The following is a 17,760-nucleotide window of genomic DNA, read 5'->3' on the forward strand; positions in this document are numbered from 1 at the left end:
CCGTTGGGACTGAGAAAACGGTGCATTCCATTTCTGGAGCTGTTTATCAAGTCGGTTGCCTTTTTCCTCAGAAACAACCCACCCCATAACCCTGGTGCTCCTGGATATTCCTAAAATCCCCTGACATCCCCTGGCATTGTAGCTGTAATCTCGATCTCTCCAAACCTTGCACGTACAAAGGGTGTCCAGTTTGCTCGCCCAACAGTCTATAAATCAGCATTTCACAATCTTGGCCATCTTAAGAGGCCTGGACTTCAACTCCCAGTGTTACCTTAGCCAGCATGCCTGATGAATTGCTGGCTGGGGAATCCTGGGAATCAAAGTCCACACCTCTTCAAATGTTTTAGCTTTCTATTTGTGGAAACGTAGCCCCTGTGGTTCATTCAATAAACTGGAGACATCAGAGGCCAACCTGGTGTGGGAAGTTTTATATCCAAATATATTTTATTCTTTGCACTGTTTCCATCTTCCCTTAAACATTAGCAGAATCCGCAATGGACTGAGAATCAGCGTTTCCGCTAGGAAATTGACAGTCAAGCTGAAACTAGGTTAATCAAGTCAAAATAGCAAATGGGGGGAAAATCTTTTACTCAAAGTTCCTTGCATCCCCAAATAGGTTACTCAGATCTAATCCACATATCAAAGAAGGTCTGTAAACACAAATAAATTAAAATGGTCTCCCAGCCGAGCTGCATGTTCCCAAGAATAAACAAATAGAATAGAGTAGAGTAGAGTAGAGTAGAGTAGAATAGAATAGAGTAGAGTAGAGTAGAGTAGAGTAGAGTAGAGTAGAGTAGAGTAGAGTAGAGTAGAATAGAATAGAATAGAATAGAATAGAATAGAATAGAATAGAATAGAATAGAAAAGAATAGAATAGAATAACAGAGTTAGAAGGGACCTTGGAGGTCTTCTAGTCCAACCCATGCCTATATCATCTCAGACAAATGATTTTCATCATAGATGATATGTGTTTATACCCCTCCAGTGTCACCCTAGAATCAACATATGCGCAATTCCACATCCAGGACAAGCAGCTCCCCTATAAAACAAGCTTGCTGTACCTTTTCTCTGTAGCTGCCCCTATAGGAAAGCTCTTTGCTTTTGGGAATAAGTATTTCCTTACAGCTGCCTAGATTTCAACCCCAAATTATTCTTCTGACACTGGTCAATATGAGCTCCCACCTTTGTCTCGCTTCTGAATCAAGCTTGGTTTCAGTCTGATCAACTGATTAAACAGGCACAAACCTAGTTACATCCTGGTCAGCTTTGTATTTATTCCTACCGCTAAGATGGCTAAACCTGTCTCTAAATCACCCCATAATTTGCTGGTCTCTGTGTCAGAGAGAAGTGGCAGAAATGGAAAGCAAAATTCAGGCAGCTGTGACTAAAACTGAGAATTGGATGGATAGCTTCAAAGTTGTGTCCAATTGCGCAACCTCTCCTGAGACCCTGGTAGAAGGTGGCCTCTCTCTTTGCAGGGCCAGCAGAAGAAGCTGACCATTCCTGTTTTGGCAAGACCACTCCTGGGGGCCGAGATTAGGGGTCTCCCCACCTTTGTGGGTCAAAATCTGTTGACTTGAAAATGACTTTTGCTGACTTGAAATGTTGTCCAACAAGCCCGTTGGCAGGATGAGATGCGAGTGTATTATATGGGCTGCGTTAGCAGCTGTCAACCCTTTCTTGGGGCAGCCAGCAAATATTTGGAAACGTCCCCTGGTTTTAATTTTACACAGCCATTTCAACATCATAGAGGTGGGGCGAAAGCCTGCCTCATCCGGGTGTAGAAGATGGTTAGTGTTTTTTTTAACCCTGGTCACAGTTCTGACAACGCGAGGCAGGCTGCAGAGAGGAACCGTGGAGAAGCTCCGGCGGTCTTGGCAAGCGAGGGAAAGGGAGAAGATCGGCACCTTTGGGGATGATACAATGCCTGGTGGGATCCTTGTTTCCAGCGGTCCCTAAAATCCACCCATCAGGATCAAAAAGCATGACCTCCTTGCAGGATTCCTGTTGCCCTCGCAAAGACCAGAGCCTTCGAAACAGAGGTACTTGGGGCTGGGCTTGGAAAGAAGTACTTTGGGTCAAGGAACCAGTGGAACAGAAGTTGCCACCAGAAGTTGTAGGGTGCTCCATCACTGGAGACTGGACAGCCATTTGTTTGAAATGGTATAGGGTCCCCTGCTTGAGAAGGGGGGTTGGACTAGAAGACCTCTAAGGTCCCTTCCAACTCTATTAAAGCTTCTGGCAAGAAGAGATAACACAGGTGGGTGACACTCTTGTAGCTCTTCCATGGCTGCTGTTGTTGTTACTATTGCTGGTATTTTAATAGTAATAGTAATAATAATAAACAACGCTTGGGAAGTGTTCGACTAGTGATTTGTGATACGAAATCCAGCATGGTTATCTCGTTTGCTGTGCATACTGTCATTTTTGTGTATATAATAATAATAATAATAGAAGAATCCACTGGCAAAGCCAGAAAGGCTACAAATTGATAGTGAGATCCTTGAGAGCTGGTAAAAATTGCTCTTTCTTTCTTTTCTTTTCTTTTTTTGAATTTTTTTGCATTTTTTAAACAAACAAAACATTAAACATCCTTCATCCATTACAATTTCAAACAGTGTGTCGGTCAGTTACAAATCCCTTGTGCTTCTTCCCCTTATTCATATTTTACTAATTATCTAATTTCTCATATTACCAACCTGATATATATCTTTGTATCATTATCCTCATTTGTCATTTATGTAACAGTGGCATTATCATTCCATTGTTGCCCAGTGAAAACTTAGTTTGGAGACAGAATAACAGAGTCGGAAGGGACCTTGGAGCCCAACCCCCTGCTCAGGCAGGAGGTCCTGGACATTTTCTTTCGTTTCTTTTGTGCAAGATCTTTCTTGCTCAGATATGGACTCCTTGGGGACTTACCTCAACCTCTCTTAGATGCCTCCTGATCAGAGTCATGTGTGGGAGGAACTAAAACCACCGGCAGGATCTGTTTATAACGGGCCATTAGTCACCCCAAACGGAAGTAACATTCATAGGCGGCTGGCCAAACAACAACAACGATGTATTAATTGAATATAATTCAGAGGCTGCCTGACTGCAGGAGACACGGGGGAGGTCACGTTAAAGAAAAGTAAGAGCAGTTTGAAAAAAAGAAAGAGCTCCTAAGCATCCGGAAGGAAAATTCAGAATTATGGAAGCCAAATTCTAAATGCTGTTCTCATAAACATACGTATGTATACCTGTAAGGAGAAATTTCCTGACAATGAGAGCAATCAGTGGAACAGCTTCCCCTCCAGAAATTATGGGTGCTCCAATATTGGAGGTTTTCCAGAAGAGACTGGACAGCCGTTTGTCTGAAATTTCCCGCTTGAGCAGGAGGTTGGACTAGAAGACTTCAACCCTTCCCTTCCAACTCTGTTATTCTTCCAGCCAGCAAAAGGAGGCGGGAGGGAGAATACAGACTCACGGAGTTGGAAGGGATCTTGGAGGTCTTCTAGTCCAACCCTCTGCTCAAGCAGGAGCCCCTCTACCAGCGTGTCCAGCCATGGAACTTTAAGACTTGTGGACTCAAAGTCTCTGAATTCCTCAGCCAACCGTGTGCTTCTAATATTGGAGGGGCTTTGGAGAAAGCAACGAGAGGAGGAGATAAAAAAAATGGACTAAGATTAGAGATTAGGGCAAATGGTAATATTGGGTATATACTGTATCAGAAGAAACAAAGAAAGGAAAATAAAAATTACAGAGAAAGAATATTATCGCAAAAAGTGAAATATACAAATTGTGTTGGAGATAAGTAAAAGCTGTATAAATTTAGACTCGGCCAATACTCTGTTTAGAAAAAATGTATTGTTTGTTTGTTTGTGTATGCTTGTTAAAAAATAAAAAACTTTTATTAAAAAATAATAATATTTGAGGGGCTGCCCCAAAGAAGAGGAGGTCAACCTATATTCCCCAAAACATCTGAAGGCAGGACATCTAGGAAGAAGTAACCTGGAACTAAGGAGAAATTTCCTAACAGTGAGAACAATTATCCAGTGAAACAGCTTGCCACCAGAAGTTGTAGATGCTCCAACACTGGAGTTTTTCAAGAAGAGATTGGACAACCACTTCTCTAGAATTGTGTAGGCAATAGTGGGTTTCAAATCCCGTCGCTACCGGTTTGCTCGTGGGCGCATGTGTGCACAACGCTTCTGCGCGTGCACAGAAACTTCTGCTCATGCACAGAGACATCCGGGTGGGTGGGCGGAGCCTCCCACCGCCGCCGCTACCAGTAGCAACCCACCAGTGTGTGTAGGGTCTCTTGCTTGAACTGGGGCTTGGACTAAACGGGTCCCCAACCTTTCGGATCTCAGAGACCACTATATTAATAATTTTAAATCCCACGGACCACTAATATGATCTGCCTAATGACTGGCTGGGTGGACATGGCTAGGTGCTCATGTGACTGGGTGGGCATGGTCAACTTTATGTCACATCGAGGGACACCTTGCCGGCCTCTACTCACCCCTCCCCTTCCAACCACACCCGGGGTCCTTAGGGCCCCAACAGGAAGCAGTTGCTGGAGCTAAGCAGCCACCACGAGAAAGAGTTGGCAAAGCAGCTCAGTTCAGATTGGATCTGACCAAGAAGGAGGCTCAGCAGAAGCACCTCACTCAGGACTAGGAGCATAGGCTTTCCAAGCAGAGGGAGGACCTGTGGGAGTGCAAGGCCAGCTACCGGCGCCTGGAGTCTCAGTGGGCTGAGATGGCAGCCAGTTCCAGGCCGTGATGCAGTCCCACTGGAACGAGGCCCTCCGGCTCTTTGCCACCAGTGGCACTTCTCTGCAGCCTTTGCCCAAAGCCCCGCACCAAGAGGTTGAAGCAGACCCCAAGTAGGAATTTCTGCCCCCCTCTGACCCGCACAAAAAGACTCTCTGCAGCAGCACAAACGTTCATTGCACGTATCTGGCCCAGGGGTCTTAGTTTGAGGACCCCTGATTTAGTGCAATATAAAAAATGCAAATAATTTTTCTGTGGACCACCAAAATTTTCTTGCGGACCGCCAGTGATCCACAGACCACCAGTTGGTGACCGGTAGACTAGAAGACCTCCAAGGTCCCTTCCAACTCCAATATTCTATTCAGTAATTTTGTATCACACTTTTTATTTCCTTCCTTCTCTTACAACTCCAGAGTGGTGGGCTTGGAATAAATCACAAGGACTAGCTGTATAGTCTTGCACTGATGGCTGCTTGATCCCTTAAACGGTTAAACCCAAAGTCTCCAACCTTGGCAACTTTAAGACTTGTAGACTTCATCTCCCAGAATTCCTATCTAAAGGGTCACCAAATCAACCCATATTATAAAGCGGGGGTCTCCAAACATGGCAAATGGACCTCAACGCCCAAAGTTGAAGTCCACAAGTCTTCCAGTTGCCACGTTTGGAGACCCCTGTTTTATAAGGTAGGTTGATCTGGTGACCTCTTAGATAGGAATTCTGGGAGATGAAGTCCACAAGTCTGTTACGTGATCTGAGCCAGGGGTCTCCAACCTTGGCAACTTTAAACCTGGCAGACTTCAACTCCCAGAATTCCCCAGCCAGCTTTGCCAGGCTTACAGTTGCCAAGGTTGGAAACCGCTGATCTAAGCCACTCAAGTTCCTTTGCTCTTTGCTGAAGAGGAATCTGAAGGCAGGAAGCAAACCAGCATCTGGTGGTTCCGTAAAAAGCATCACGGTCATCACACGGGTTGCTGGCATGTAATCAATCTTGAGAGATCCTTGACCTCTTGGCAATTCAAGGAATTGGCCTGAGAAAGAAAGAGGCCAACCTAAAGGGGTGCAATCCAATTTTTATTTCTATTTTTTATTTTTTATTTTTTGCAGGAAAAGGCTGTTATTTCAGGCAAGGCTTGAGAAGGTGGGACATCCGACACCACTCCTTCTAAGCTGTGTCAGTCAGCTGGAAACTTTGGAAGTGGGTCTCAAAGATCCTGGAATCCAGAGCTCTCTCTAGAAGGATTCTGCAAGGGTCCCAACTCGGCGGCTCCAAAGATTCTCCAAAGAACTTTTCTGGAAGGTGGGTGGAAATTTTTTTGGGGGGGAAGGAAAAATGAGGACGGACCCTTGGGGGGATATATGGAGAGAGAACTTTATTCTCTCTTTATTGCTGGAAATGTTTTCTTTAGAAAGCTCCCACTCAGCCCCTCTTCTTCCATCTAAGTTTTGGCCTGGGAGGAAAAAAGCATTTTCAAAAGAAGTGCAGAAAAACGTGCAGAGGGACAGGAAGAATGCAAATTTATGGCAACCGTCTAAGGTCCCCAATGCTTCTTGCTGTCAAGGAAAATAAGTTGAAATGGGGAAAGATGGTGGCAATGTTGGAAAAAATATTGTTTTCCCACTTCAGGCTGCACCCAGCGCACTCCCGGTCAATCCCCCATCCCGGATTGCAGGAAGCCCACCCATCCAGGGTCCAAAAACAGAGCTGGGGTTGTGTGGATGGAACCTCAGCAAATTTCAGTTCACTGGAGAAACAGGATATTAGGCAGGGAGATCTGAAAATGAAGGAAAACATTATATTTCTTTCTTTATTTAGAAGATTTATGGCCACCCACTCACTCTGGGCATCTTATGTCTCTGGAGATTCTCAATAATCCAGGTCTTGGTGGTCCCAAAGTTTTCAAGAGGCAACTGGACTTCCTTGTTTTTTTTTTATTTGAAGAGGTTTCGCTTCTCACCCATGAAGCTTCTTCGGTTCTGACTGCAAGGCATATAAATCCTTCCATTTTCCGCCATTCAGTCAGAATCGAAGAAGCTTCTTGGATGCGAAGCGAAATGTCTTCAAGGAAAAAAATAAAGAAAATCCTGTAGCCTCTTGAAAAAGAACCTCTGGGCGGCTTACAAACAATAAAAACCCCAATATAAAAAAATAAAAAACAGTAACCCCTCCCCACCCCTCCTGACAACAACACCCAATCAACACAAAAAAAATAAAAAACAGGCAGGAGTTTAAAAAGACATTGACCACCTAATTCATTATTTAAGTAAGTAGCAGTAACAGAGTTGGAAGGGAACTTGGAGGTCATCTAGCCCAACCTTCTGCTCATGCAGGGGACTTGTACTAGGGATTCAAACCGCCGAACTGCCAACCTTTCTGATCGACAAGCTCAGTGTCTTAGCCACTGAGCCACCTGTTACTCTATTCGAAAGAACTGGATTTTTCAGAGCCACCTGAAAGAAAACGGAGATAGTTAGCTTGGGTTGCTCTGAAGACCTTTGCAAATTCCAATCTTCAACCCTTTTTATGAAGATAAGGGAAGCAAAGGAGACGTGGAAAGCAGGACATCAGGTGATCCTAGTGTGCCTCCTGAGCCAGTTTGGTGCAGTAGTTAAGGTGCTGGCCAAGGAACCAGGAGACAGTGAGTTCTAGTCCCGCCTTAGCCACAAAAGCTGGCTGGCAACTTTGGGCCGGACCCTCTCTCTCTTTATCTGCCCAACCCACCTCACAAGGTTGTTGTTGTAGGGGGGGAAAAGAGGAGGAAGGAGTATTATGTAAGTTTGCCACCTCTAGTTACTTATTAAGTAATAAAAGTAGGAAAGCAATTTAACAAATGAAGGAAAACAAGTGATAGAGCCTTGGTGGTGCAGCGGACTAAAGCGTTGTTAAATAGCACTTAAGCTGCCAGCTGCCTGCAATTACTGCAAGTTCGAATCTCACCAGGCTCAAGGTTGACTCAGCCTTCCATCCTTTTGAGGTAGGTAAAATGAGGACCCGAATTGTGGGGGCAATAAACTGACTTTGTACAAAAAAAAAAAAAACACTGCTTAGGGGGGGCCGAAAGCCCTACTAAGCAGGTATATACAAAAGGATGAAGGCTATTGCTTAATGCATTGTAAGCTGCCCTGAGTCTCCGGAGAAGGGCGGCATATAAATCGAACCAATAAATAAATAAATAAATAATAGAGGGGGAACTAACCAGATACCCCCCCCTGCTAAGGTGATGGTTGGGGGGGTTCGGAAGGGGGAGGGGAAGCAGGTTTTTAACAAAGGAACAAGCCTTTGTAAGCCGCTCAGAGTTACCCTGTAAGGAACATGGGCGGCCAGTAAAGTTTACAAATAAAACAGAAATAAATAAACAAGCCTGAAGATGCCTCCTATCCCCTGGTGGCTAAATTGATCATATCCCCACCCAACCGCTTCTCTTTCAGTTTCCACATCTGGAACAAGGGGACAAAGGTTTTTTTTCAACACCTCCTGATCTGTGAGTTTCAAAAAAAAAAAGGAAAATGCCCTTCCCAGCAACACCCTCCTCACTAGGGACCATCTCCAGGGCCAAGTGTTTTGCACTTGTCGAACCCAGCTGCTTTTACAAGCGATAGGAAATGTTTTCCTGCTTTCTCATCTGTCCTGAATGAGCTCTAATGAAAAGCTTCTGTTCTTTCTCCCCTCTCCTGGCTTAGGAAAATCCTGGAAGCCCCTTTAAAACCTTCCCCTCGGATAAATCTGGCCGTCTCTTCTTGCTGTTTGCTCCATCTTGATCTCAGCCACAAGGCAAAGTATTTGGAGTTCTCGCAGATTTCAAAGTGGGTTGCAAAGAGACATGTCGCAGAACACGTAGCCAGGCGTCTGGGCCCACCAGAATCCATCGGATGGAAATGGTCCCAGTGGGTGGGTTTGTGTGGGTTTGTGTAAAGTTTCGCTTTTTACAATGGGCCGGGTGTCTCCTGCTGATATCAAACGGATTCGGCAGAATTTAATTGATGCCATTAGCACAAACCGCTGGAAAGCGTTTGGGTGCTGCAGTTATGCTTCTTTCTCCTCTTTTCAATAGAAAAGGAAAAGTACAGGTAGCTCTTGACTGACAACCATTTGCTTAGCGACCGTTCAAAGTTACAACGGCACTGAAAAAATTGACGTATGCCCGTTTTTCACACTTATGACCATTGCAGCATCCTCAGGATTACGTGATCGAAATTCGGATGTTTGGCAACTGGCATGTATTTTTATTTTTTATTTTATTTTGAATTTGTATACCGCCCTTCTCCCTGAGGACTCAGGGCGGTGAACAGCCAAGTAAAAACATCAAGTACAAATATTAAAATACAGTTAAAATATACATATATAAATTTGGCCCCATTAATTAAAAACAATAAACAAAACACTTAAAAACACTTAAAAAATTAGGCCAGCCCGGCTTGCTGGAAAAGGAAGGTTTTAAGGGCATTGTATTGATTTCGTAATAAACAGCAGTTTGTAAAATGGGGCAAAACTCACTTAAAAACTGCCTCGCTTAACCACAGAAATTATGGGCTCAATTGTGGTCATAAATTGAGGACTACCTGTGTATAAAAACAGCCTTTATTAAAGGCCTTACGGGAGCATTAAAAGGCTTAAATCACAAAGCCAGGTAAAGAGTCATTCCTTTCTGTTTTAAGAGGATTAATCTCACAGCTAATGGACTAATCTGCCATCTGCATTTCCAGCGCTGCCCTGCTAGATTAAAAAGTTAAAGGGTCATCCAGGTATACACCAAAGAGCCACTTCCCAAATAACAAAGAGAAATTAAAGCAGTAATTCTTGGAGACGATTAGAGCCCTTTCTCCCATCTCTTGCCATCCAGGGGGGCCTGACTCAACCTGCCCATCAGCCTCACCCAGCATGGCACTGGAGGCAAACGCCATGCTTATTACAAACAAGCTTTTTTGTTTTGCTTTTTTGATCTACATTATCAATCCATCCATCAATCAATCAATCAATCAGAACAGTGCTGGAAGGGACCTTGGAGGTCTTCTAATCCAACCCTGTTCCCAAGCGGGAGACCCCCTACCATTTCAGACAAACGTCTGTCCAGTCTCTTCTTTAAAAACCCCAGTCATGAAGCCCCCACAACTTCTGGAGGCAAGTAGTTCCACTGGTTAATTGTTCTCACCATCAGGAAGTTTCTCCTTAATTCCAGGTTGTTTCTCTCCTTTATTAGTTTCCATTCATTGTTTCTTCTCCTGCCTTTAGGTGCTTTGGAAAATAATAACACGCCAGCTGCATAAAAAACTTGATTTATTAACTTTTATTATTTATTAACTTGGTATCAGAGATGGCAGGAATATCTCGAGACCTCCGAGGAAGGATCCAGATTTCAATAGAAATCTCAGCAAAGCTGGAAAAGCAACAGGGGAGTTTAACAGTGACGGGAGGGAGGAAGACAGAACAGTCAAAAATCAATAATTGAAGAATGTTTGGATTTTCACAGATGGAAGATGTGGGGAGATCTGTTTATCTTTTCCCCCAAAATTACAGCTCCCTCCATTTCAAGGGGAGTCTGCGTATTGATCCAAAGCTCCTCCTCCCTAAGGATGCTGCCAGAAGCCGTCCCAGTTCAAACCAGTTTGAAACTAGTTTACTTCGTCTGTTTTTCTTACGCAGAGCCAGAAGTGCTGTGGTTGTGGTGATGGTGACAACGGCAAGTAACACCAGTTTATGGCTGTCCTGAATTGTCTAAGAACTAACACAGCCCATCCTGTATTTTTTTTCACCATGCTTTTGAGTAGGGCAGGGGTCTCCAAACTTGGCAATTTTAAGACATGTGGACTTCAAAGCTGGCTAAGGAATTCTGGGAGTAGAAGTCCACACGTCTTAAAGTGGCCATGTTTGGAGACCCCCTACTCCAAAAGATGGTATCCACAGTTTATGAAAGAACAGTTGCATGATCCACTTCAGTTGACCAGGTTGGGGTCCAGCCATCTCAACCTCAAAGGAGGGACTGTGGGAAGGAGAAGTGGTGGGCCCTGTTGCTTTATTTTGCCTTGGCCATTTCCACTGATTATAGGCGATGTCATCCAGACCCCTCTAACCATGTGGCTCTACCCATGCAGAGCTTTGGTCACCTGAGATGAAGCCCAGGATGGGTTGTGCCCCCAGATCTTCCTCCCCGCCTCGTCTCTACCAAGTCCTCTGGGCTATGGCCATCACGAGCCTCTCTGCCAGCAGACCACTGTTGTGCCAGCAGGAATCTATCAGGCTGCTGGACGCCTTCATGAAGGAGATGGTGAGTAGTGGACAGCAAGCGTCCTCTCCCCCCCTCAGAAGACAACCAAAGGGCACCCCAAGCCTAACTGCAACACAAACTGGGTTTGGGAGTTATCTTGAAGTCCTAGCCTGTTTAATCGTGGGTTATTGAATGCACTGAGAGTGCCTGAGATGTTCAAAAAACTAAATTGAAACGGCCAAAGGAAGCAGATGCAAATGGTCACCCCTACAAACAATATTCTATAAACCCTAAACCTTAAACCAGGGCTTAGGTATCACTATGGTTGAGTTTGCATGGCTCTGTAGCCCGCAGGCAACTAGATTTGGGGGTGGGGGAACAGGACTCCTGCTTGTAGCATCTTAGCAGTGTGCATGTTTCTGGTGGCCATGGCTGCTCACAAGTAATAGAAGAGAATATTTGTAACTCGGGGTTGAACTGTGTGCTCCTTGGTGCTCTCTGAGCTTGGCGGTTTTCTTGCAGACGTCTCATCACCCAACTAGGGAACATCTTCAAGACTCCAACACTGATGGTGGTGTTTAGTTGGGTCATGCAACGCCTGCAAGAAAACCACCCAGCTCAGAGAGCACCGAGGACCCCACAGTTGTCCCAAAGAAAAAATTATTCTGTGCATCTTTGAAGGCCCTCCAATGTCTCCATCCAGACTCCTCGGCCCACCAGCATGGAGAGAGGAGATAATTTACAACCACACATCCCATTTATCTTGGTCCCATAACCAACAAAGGCAGGACGGCCTGTTCTTCCTTTCCTTCTTGGATGCTGATCCCTGCCAACATTTTTGCTCATCTCTCTGGAGAGTGCAACGGGCGAGATCCTGGCTTGGGATAATCCATAGCCAGAGACGCATCGGTTTCTGTAAAGGGCTGAGAATTGAGTTTCTGTCTAACTAGGATTTTGGGTGTGAGGCAGGGATGAAATCCAGCAGGTTCTGACAGGTTCTGGAGAACCGGTGGCGGACATTTTGAGTAGTTTGGAGAACCGGCAAATGCCACCTCTGGCTGGCCCCAAAGTGGGGAGGGAATGGGGATTTTGCAATATCCTTCCCCTGCCACACCCACCAAGCCACGCCCACAGAACCGGTAGTAAAAAAAATTGGATTTCACCACTGGTGTGCAGGACACATTAGGAACGTTCAGGGCTGAGATTTTCATTTTCCTGGATTTGGGGGTGTTGGTTTATTTATTTCCTTTCATTTTAAAATATTTCTGTGCAACTATTTTAGGATGAAGGTCCTAGTTTTTGTGTTTCTTGCTTTAAAGTGGGGTGGGGGGAGCCATGCAACCAATTTTCAGCAGGAGGAATCCAAACAAGATCTGGGGGTGTCAGAAAGAACTTAGGGTGTCCATTGCAGCACCGGATTCGAAAGCTGCCCATCACCCCAACATCCTCTTCCTTTCCTCTCCAGGGCAATTCCAGCAGCATCGGGACTCTCTACACCCCGGAAGACATCACGGTATGTGCTTCTATCTTGGGTGTATCAAGGGTGAAACAGGACTTTTGCAGGAATCCTGGGAATTGAAGTCCACAAGTCTTCAGTTGCCAAGGCTGGACACCCCTGGTCTCAGTGCTTGGCGCTCTCTGAGCTGCCTTGTTAGCTTGCAGGTGTTTCATGACCCACCTAGGTAACAAAGGGACAGGGGGATTGTGGAGAGGAGAAGGAAGAGGAAAAGGAGGGAGAGGAGGAGGCGAGGAAGAGGAGGGAAGAGAATAAGAGAAGGAGGAGAGGAGGGGGAGGAGGAAGGAGGAGGAGGGAGGAGAGGAGAAGTGGAAGAGAAGGAGGGAGGAGGAGAGGAGGGAGAGGAGGAGAGGAAGAGGAGGAGGAGGAGGGAGGAGGAGGAGAGGAAGAGGAGGGCAACAACCAGGGGATCCTTCATGCTCTCTAAGATTGATTGTTTCCTTGCAGACGTTTTATTAGCCAACTAAGGAACATCATTAATGCTAGAAGGAATCAGGGTTTGCTGTGACTTTGCTGCCCGTCAGCGTTGGTGGAAGTGTTCTTGATGGTCCCTTGATTAGTCCGTTGTTTACCTTGATTGGGGTCTTGTTTTGCTTCCTGATTATTGGTCTGCTGTTAATCTTGGTGTTAAACTCTTCTTCTCTGGCTTTTGATTGCTGGTGAGGAGGTGTGGTGGCTCCTTTTGTTTCCTTCTGGGCTTTTTGATTGTCTCTTTTGAGTGGTGTGTAGATGTTCTTTATCTAGGTGTGCCTGTTGATGGCCGATCTGTCTGAGTACAGCTCTGTACTCTTCTGGCTCCTTTGATTGGGAGGCAGGGGGGATTGGGATATTGACCCCGGGGAGCTGAGGACCTCTGACTTTGCCCTCCCCTGCTTCAGCCCCAAATTTATTTATTTATTTATTTATTATTTAAATTTATATACTGCCCTTCTCCCAAAGGACACAGGGCGGTGTACAGCCAAAAATAAAAACATAAAAATATAAAATTTAAAACAATTTAAAACTATATTAAACAAATTTGGCCCATATTGATTAAAACCCCCCTTTTTTAAAAAACAAAAAAGCTCTTCCTGCCCTTTCACTCCTGCCACCCGGTGTCTGTCTCGTAGGTCTGTTACGCCAACAACCTGGGCTGCTTCTACCTGGAACTGCAGGTCATCCAGGACGAGCAGGAGGAGCCCTCCGAGACCCTCTCCCGGCTCATCCGGCGCCTGGAGCAGCTGAGAAGGAAGCTGCAAAGGACCGGCCAAGTCAGCCATTGTGCCACCTACCCACCGTGCCACGCTCACCCAGAGAAGCCCGCCATGGCTTTCCTAAGGAAGCTTCTGGAGATGTTTCAGTGGGGGTGCAATACAAAAGACTTCTGCCCAAGTCCAGGGCCTGGAAACACCACCCTCATCCCCCAGGCCACCGCTTCTTCTCCCACGTCTGCGGTGAAGGACCACCAGGTCTAGCTGAAGTTAAAAAGGAGCCGGTGCCACCCTCGGAGGCTGCCTCCAACCTGCAGAGAGGAGGGCTTCTCCCAGGCTGGTGAGCTGATCAGGGATGACGGACGAAGACATCTGGAACCTGTTGACCATCCAGGTGAATGGAGGAAAGAGAGCCAGGGATTCTGGCAACCATGCCCTGGCACAAGGGCTGCTGGGCATTGTGAGAAATCTCATACCCAAATATATTTTATTCTTATACTGTTCCCATTAACAGAATCCACAATGGGAATCTGAGAATCGGCGTCTTCACTAGATAATAGACAGTCAAGCTGAAAATCAATCAATCAAGTTGAAATAGCAAACAGGGATGAAAATCCTTTACTCAACCGTCCTCAAACCCCCAAATAACTTACCCAGGCCTAATCCACATATCAAAGGAGAAGGTCTGCAAGAGCAATTAGAGTTAATTAAATTAAGTCTCCTAAACGGAATTGCATGTTCAGGAGTATATATGCTTACACAAACACACACACACCCCTCAAGTGTCACCCTAGAATCAGCACATAGACACTTCCCTACAAGCTCCCCCTATATAAGTCTGCTGCTGTACCCCATTTTTTTTTTTTTAATTTGATTTATATGCCGCCCTTCTTCGGAGACTCAGGGCGACTTACAATGTGCTCAGCATTTCTCTGCAGCTGCGTATTTCTTTCCTGACAGCTGTCTGGATCTCATTTTTGTTGATTCTTGTGCAGCCCCGGCTCAAGTTGGAACCCAACTTATTCTTCTGACAGCATCTTCTGTGCCTGGGAAAACGAAGAAGTCGAGGAGCGCAAGGCTTGGAAATAAATAGCCGAGCAGCCCAGCCTGTGCAGGAAAATTTTTTTTTTAATTTTTTTTTTTAATTTTTGATTTATATGCCGCCCTTCTCCGAAGACTCAGGGCGGCTTACAATGTGCTCAGCAATAGCCTTCATCCTTTTGTATATTTATACAAAGTCAGCTTATTGCCCCCACAAACTGGGTCCTCATTTCACCTACCTTAGAAAGGATGGAAGGCTGAGTCAACCTTGAGCCTTGGCGAGATTCGAACCCTGCAGTAATTGCAGGCAGCTGGTCTTAATAAGCTTAATAACAGGGTGCCTTAAACCCCTGTAGTACCAAGGCTCATTGAAGAATGGCATCTTCTCCCAGCATTCCTAAGCAGGTAAAGACTCATCTGTAGGGCGGGGAGCAGAATGCAGAATAATAGAGTCGGAAGGAACCTTAGAGGTCTTCTAGTCTGACCTTGCCCTGCTCAAGCAGGAGACCCTATACCATTTCCCACAAACCCAGTCACTTCTTAAAAACTTCCAGTGTTGGAGCATTCACAACTTCTGGAGGCAAGCGGTTCCATTGGTTAATTGTTCTCACTGTCAGGAAATTTCTCCTCAGTTCTAGGTTGCTTCTCTCTTTGATCATCTTCCTTCTGTTACCTCTTGTCCTTCAGTTAGGTAGGATAGGTCAGAATACAGAATAAGAGAGTAGGAAGGGACCTCGAAGGTCTTGTAGTCCAACCCCCTGCTCAAGCAGCAAGATTTTATGCCACGGGTGTCCAACCTTGGCAACTTTTAAGACCAGGGACTTCAATTCCCAGAATTCCCCTGCCAGTTGTGGGAGTTGCAGCATTTTGGTACCCCTGTAACAACTTGGTGGTGTTTCCACAGAGAAACCAGAAGGAAGGTTGGCTGATTACACTGGAAGCTGCTGCTTACTCCTGAAACTGGTGAGTTCCTACCATATTTTCATTCTAACTTGGGAGGTTGATAAGTAGACCTCCATCCTGGGCAGGGTTCCTGGGCAGTGGATTTCTTCAGAGCCCAGGTTTCTTACCAAACTTGTGGCTTTGGATGTACAGGTAGTCCTCGATTTACGACCACAGTTGAGCTCCAAATTTCCATTGCTATGCAAGACAGTTGTGAAGTGAATTGCACCCCATTATACAATATTTTTCGCCACCGTCGTTAAATGATTCAGCTGCAGTTGTTAACTGAATCATGCAGTTGTTAAGCTTCCCCCAGGGACTTTGCCTGTCAGAAGCCGGCTGGGAAGGTCACAAAAGGGTGATCACATGAGCCTGGGATGTTGCAACCGTCGTAAATACGAGTCAGTTGCCGAATGTCTAAATTTGGATCACATGAGAACGGGGATCTTTGGATGATCAGTAAATGAATGGTTATAAATTGAGGACTACTCTACTGCTTGTGGAGAATGTTTATTTCACATGGAGCTTTTATCTCCCCCCTGGAGAAATTTCATCAGACAAAATTTTCCCTTTAGAAAATAAAGAGCCAGAAGTCCGCAGAGAGGACAACTCTAAGTCCGTGCGATAGCAGATGGAGCCTGTACCTTCCCCTAAAGAATCCAGCAAGGGCTTTATGGGCTTCAAAAGTTTATTTCCCTAAGAAAACTCATCCTCCAGGTAAGTGTTTGCTTTGTCAAAGGCGGGAGGGAGGGGAAGAAACCATCCAAATGTTTTTACTACTGGTTTTGTGGGCGTAGCTAGGTGGGAGTGGTGTGGCTTGGTGGGCGTGGCTTGGCTTGGCATGGCAGGGGAAGGATACTGCAAAATCTCCATTCCCACCCCACTCTGGGGCCAGCCAGAGGTGGCATTTGCCGGTTCTCCGAACTACTCAAAATTTCTGCTCCAGTTCTCCAGAACCTGTCAGAACCTGCTGGATTTCACCCCTGGAGGAAAGCCATTGTATTCTCTTGCATTCCTGTGAATTTTCCATCTCTTATTTTACCAGGTGAAAGGAGACTCAAAAGAACGGAGGAAAAAACCAGTGATTTGTGACTTGGTCAGCTATCTGCCAATTCCCAAGAGCTATCCTTCAATGGCTACTGAAAAAAAAGTTTCTTTCTTTTGTTGCAAATTTTGTTATGGGACTTCAGTCAGATGGACTTACAGAAGCTGTATAAACAATAATGCCAACAAAACCAAAGGAAAACAAATAAATATTTTTATATCACATACAATTATAACAACAATAAAACAATAGCAATCCCATCAATTAGCAGATCAGTAGGCCTATCAAGAAAAAAAGAGGGAATTTAGGTAACTAGGAGCCAAATTGCTCAAGGTTTATACATTTGCATCAAGAACTTGGAGATGGTTGGGAATAAATAAGGTAGTCCACGATTTACTGGCTGGGAAATTCTGGGAGTTGAAGTCCACAAGTCTTTAAAGTTGCTGCGGTTGGGCATCTCTTCCTTAGATTCTGTGATTCAACCCAATCCAAAAGGAATCCTATTGCTATGATCCAGCTGTGGTTATTGGTATACTGAGGTCTAAATTCAACCTCATTGTCCCCACTACTAATGGGGTAGTGATCCATTAGGAGTTGCTGGCTGGGGATGATGTGAACTGTGATCTCACTTCAGGAGGAGCTTCCTTGAGAAAGGCTGATCTAACGAAAGAGGAGGAAAGGGTAGTAGAGATTATTCTGTTGCTTTCTGTATTTTATCTGGGTTTTTGAACTGAAGGCAAGGGTTGGGCTACCTCAAGGATGGCAAAGGCAGAGTGGTGGCCTGAGGAAGGAATGGCTTTCCGAGTAGATGCTACCTGAAACCCAAGGCTGGGCAGTTTGACTTCAAGAAGCCCAAGCCTCCCACAAAAAGCAGCTGCAAACTCCCTCACACTCGTTTCATTCTTCATAGAATAGAATATAATTCTTTATTGGCCAAGTGTGATTGGACACACAAGGAATTTGTCTTGGTGCACACGTTCTCGGAGTACATAAAAGAAAAGATACATTTGTCAAGAATCATAAGGTACAACACTTAATGATAGTCCTAGGGTACAAATAAGCGATC

At 45.3% G+C, this 17,760-nt stretch overlaps 1 protein-coding gene and 1 long non-coding RNA gene across 4 annotated transcripts; both read left to right on the top strand.

Annotated features, from left to right (window-relative positions):
* Nucleotides 1–1,802: 1,802 nt before the first annotated feature.
* Nucleotides 1,803–14,054, top strand: LOC148112331 (uncharacterized). 3 transcript variants are annotated; one of them, XM_087876493.1, is made up of 4 exons: nt 1,803–2,042; nt 10,848–11,020; nt 12,426–12,473; nt 13,586–14,054. In XM_087876493.1, exons 1-4 carry the CDS (start codon nt 1,916–1,918, stop codon nt 13,928–13,930), a joined length of 693 nt encoding a protein of 230 aa, XP_087732619.1. In that variant the 5' UTR covers nt 1,803–1,915; the 3' UTR covers nt 13,931–14,054. The 3 variants fall into 3 exon arrangements, with proteins under 3 accessions (XP_087732619.1, XP_087732620.1, XP_087732621.1); XM_087876494.1 differs by having other exon boundaries at nt 13,631–14,054; XM_087876495.1 differs by lacking the exon at nt 1,803–2,042 and adding an exon at nt 7,163–7,396.
* A 1,020-nt stretch (nt 14,055–15,074) lies between these two features.
* LOC148112332 (uncharacterized) lies at nt 15,075–16,355 on the top strand. The gene is made up of 3 exons (XR_015729480.1): nt 15,075–15,112; nt 15,612–15,670; nt 16,225–16,355. It is a non-coding gene; the product is annotated as an uncharacterized LOC148112332 (long non-coding RNA).
* Nucleotides 16,356–17,760: the final 1,405 nt, after the last annotated feature.

This window comes from Pantherophis guttatus, chromosome 10 (genome assembly GCF_059756535.1).
Source record: "Pantherophis guttatus breed Tessera chromosome 10, ASM5975653v1, whole genome shotgun sequence".
NCBI classification, from domain to species: domain Eukaryota; kingdom Metazoa; phylum Chordata; class Lepidosauria; order Squamata; family Colubridae; genus Pantherophis; species Pantherophis guttatus.

Bases quoted from the DNA above. Each gene is read 5' to 3' on its own strand.
- LOC148112331 (XM_087876493.1), top strand. From the start codon at position 1,916: ATGATACAATGCCTGGTGGGATCCTTGTTTCCAGCGGTCCCTAAAATC. The intron at 2,043-10,847 runs GTACTTGGGGCT...CTACCCATGCAG, and splicing joins CCAGAGCCTTCGAAACAGAG to AGCTTTGGTCACCTGAGATG. The intron at 11,021-12,425 runs GTGAGTAGTGGA...TTTCCTCTCCAG, and splicing joins ACGCCTTCATGAAGGAGATG to GGCAATTCCAGCAGCATCGG.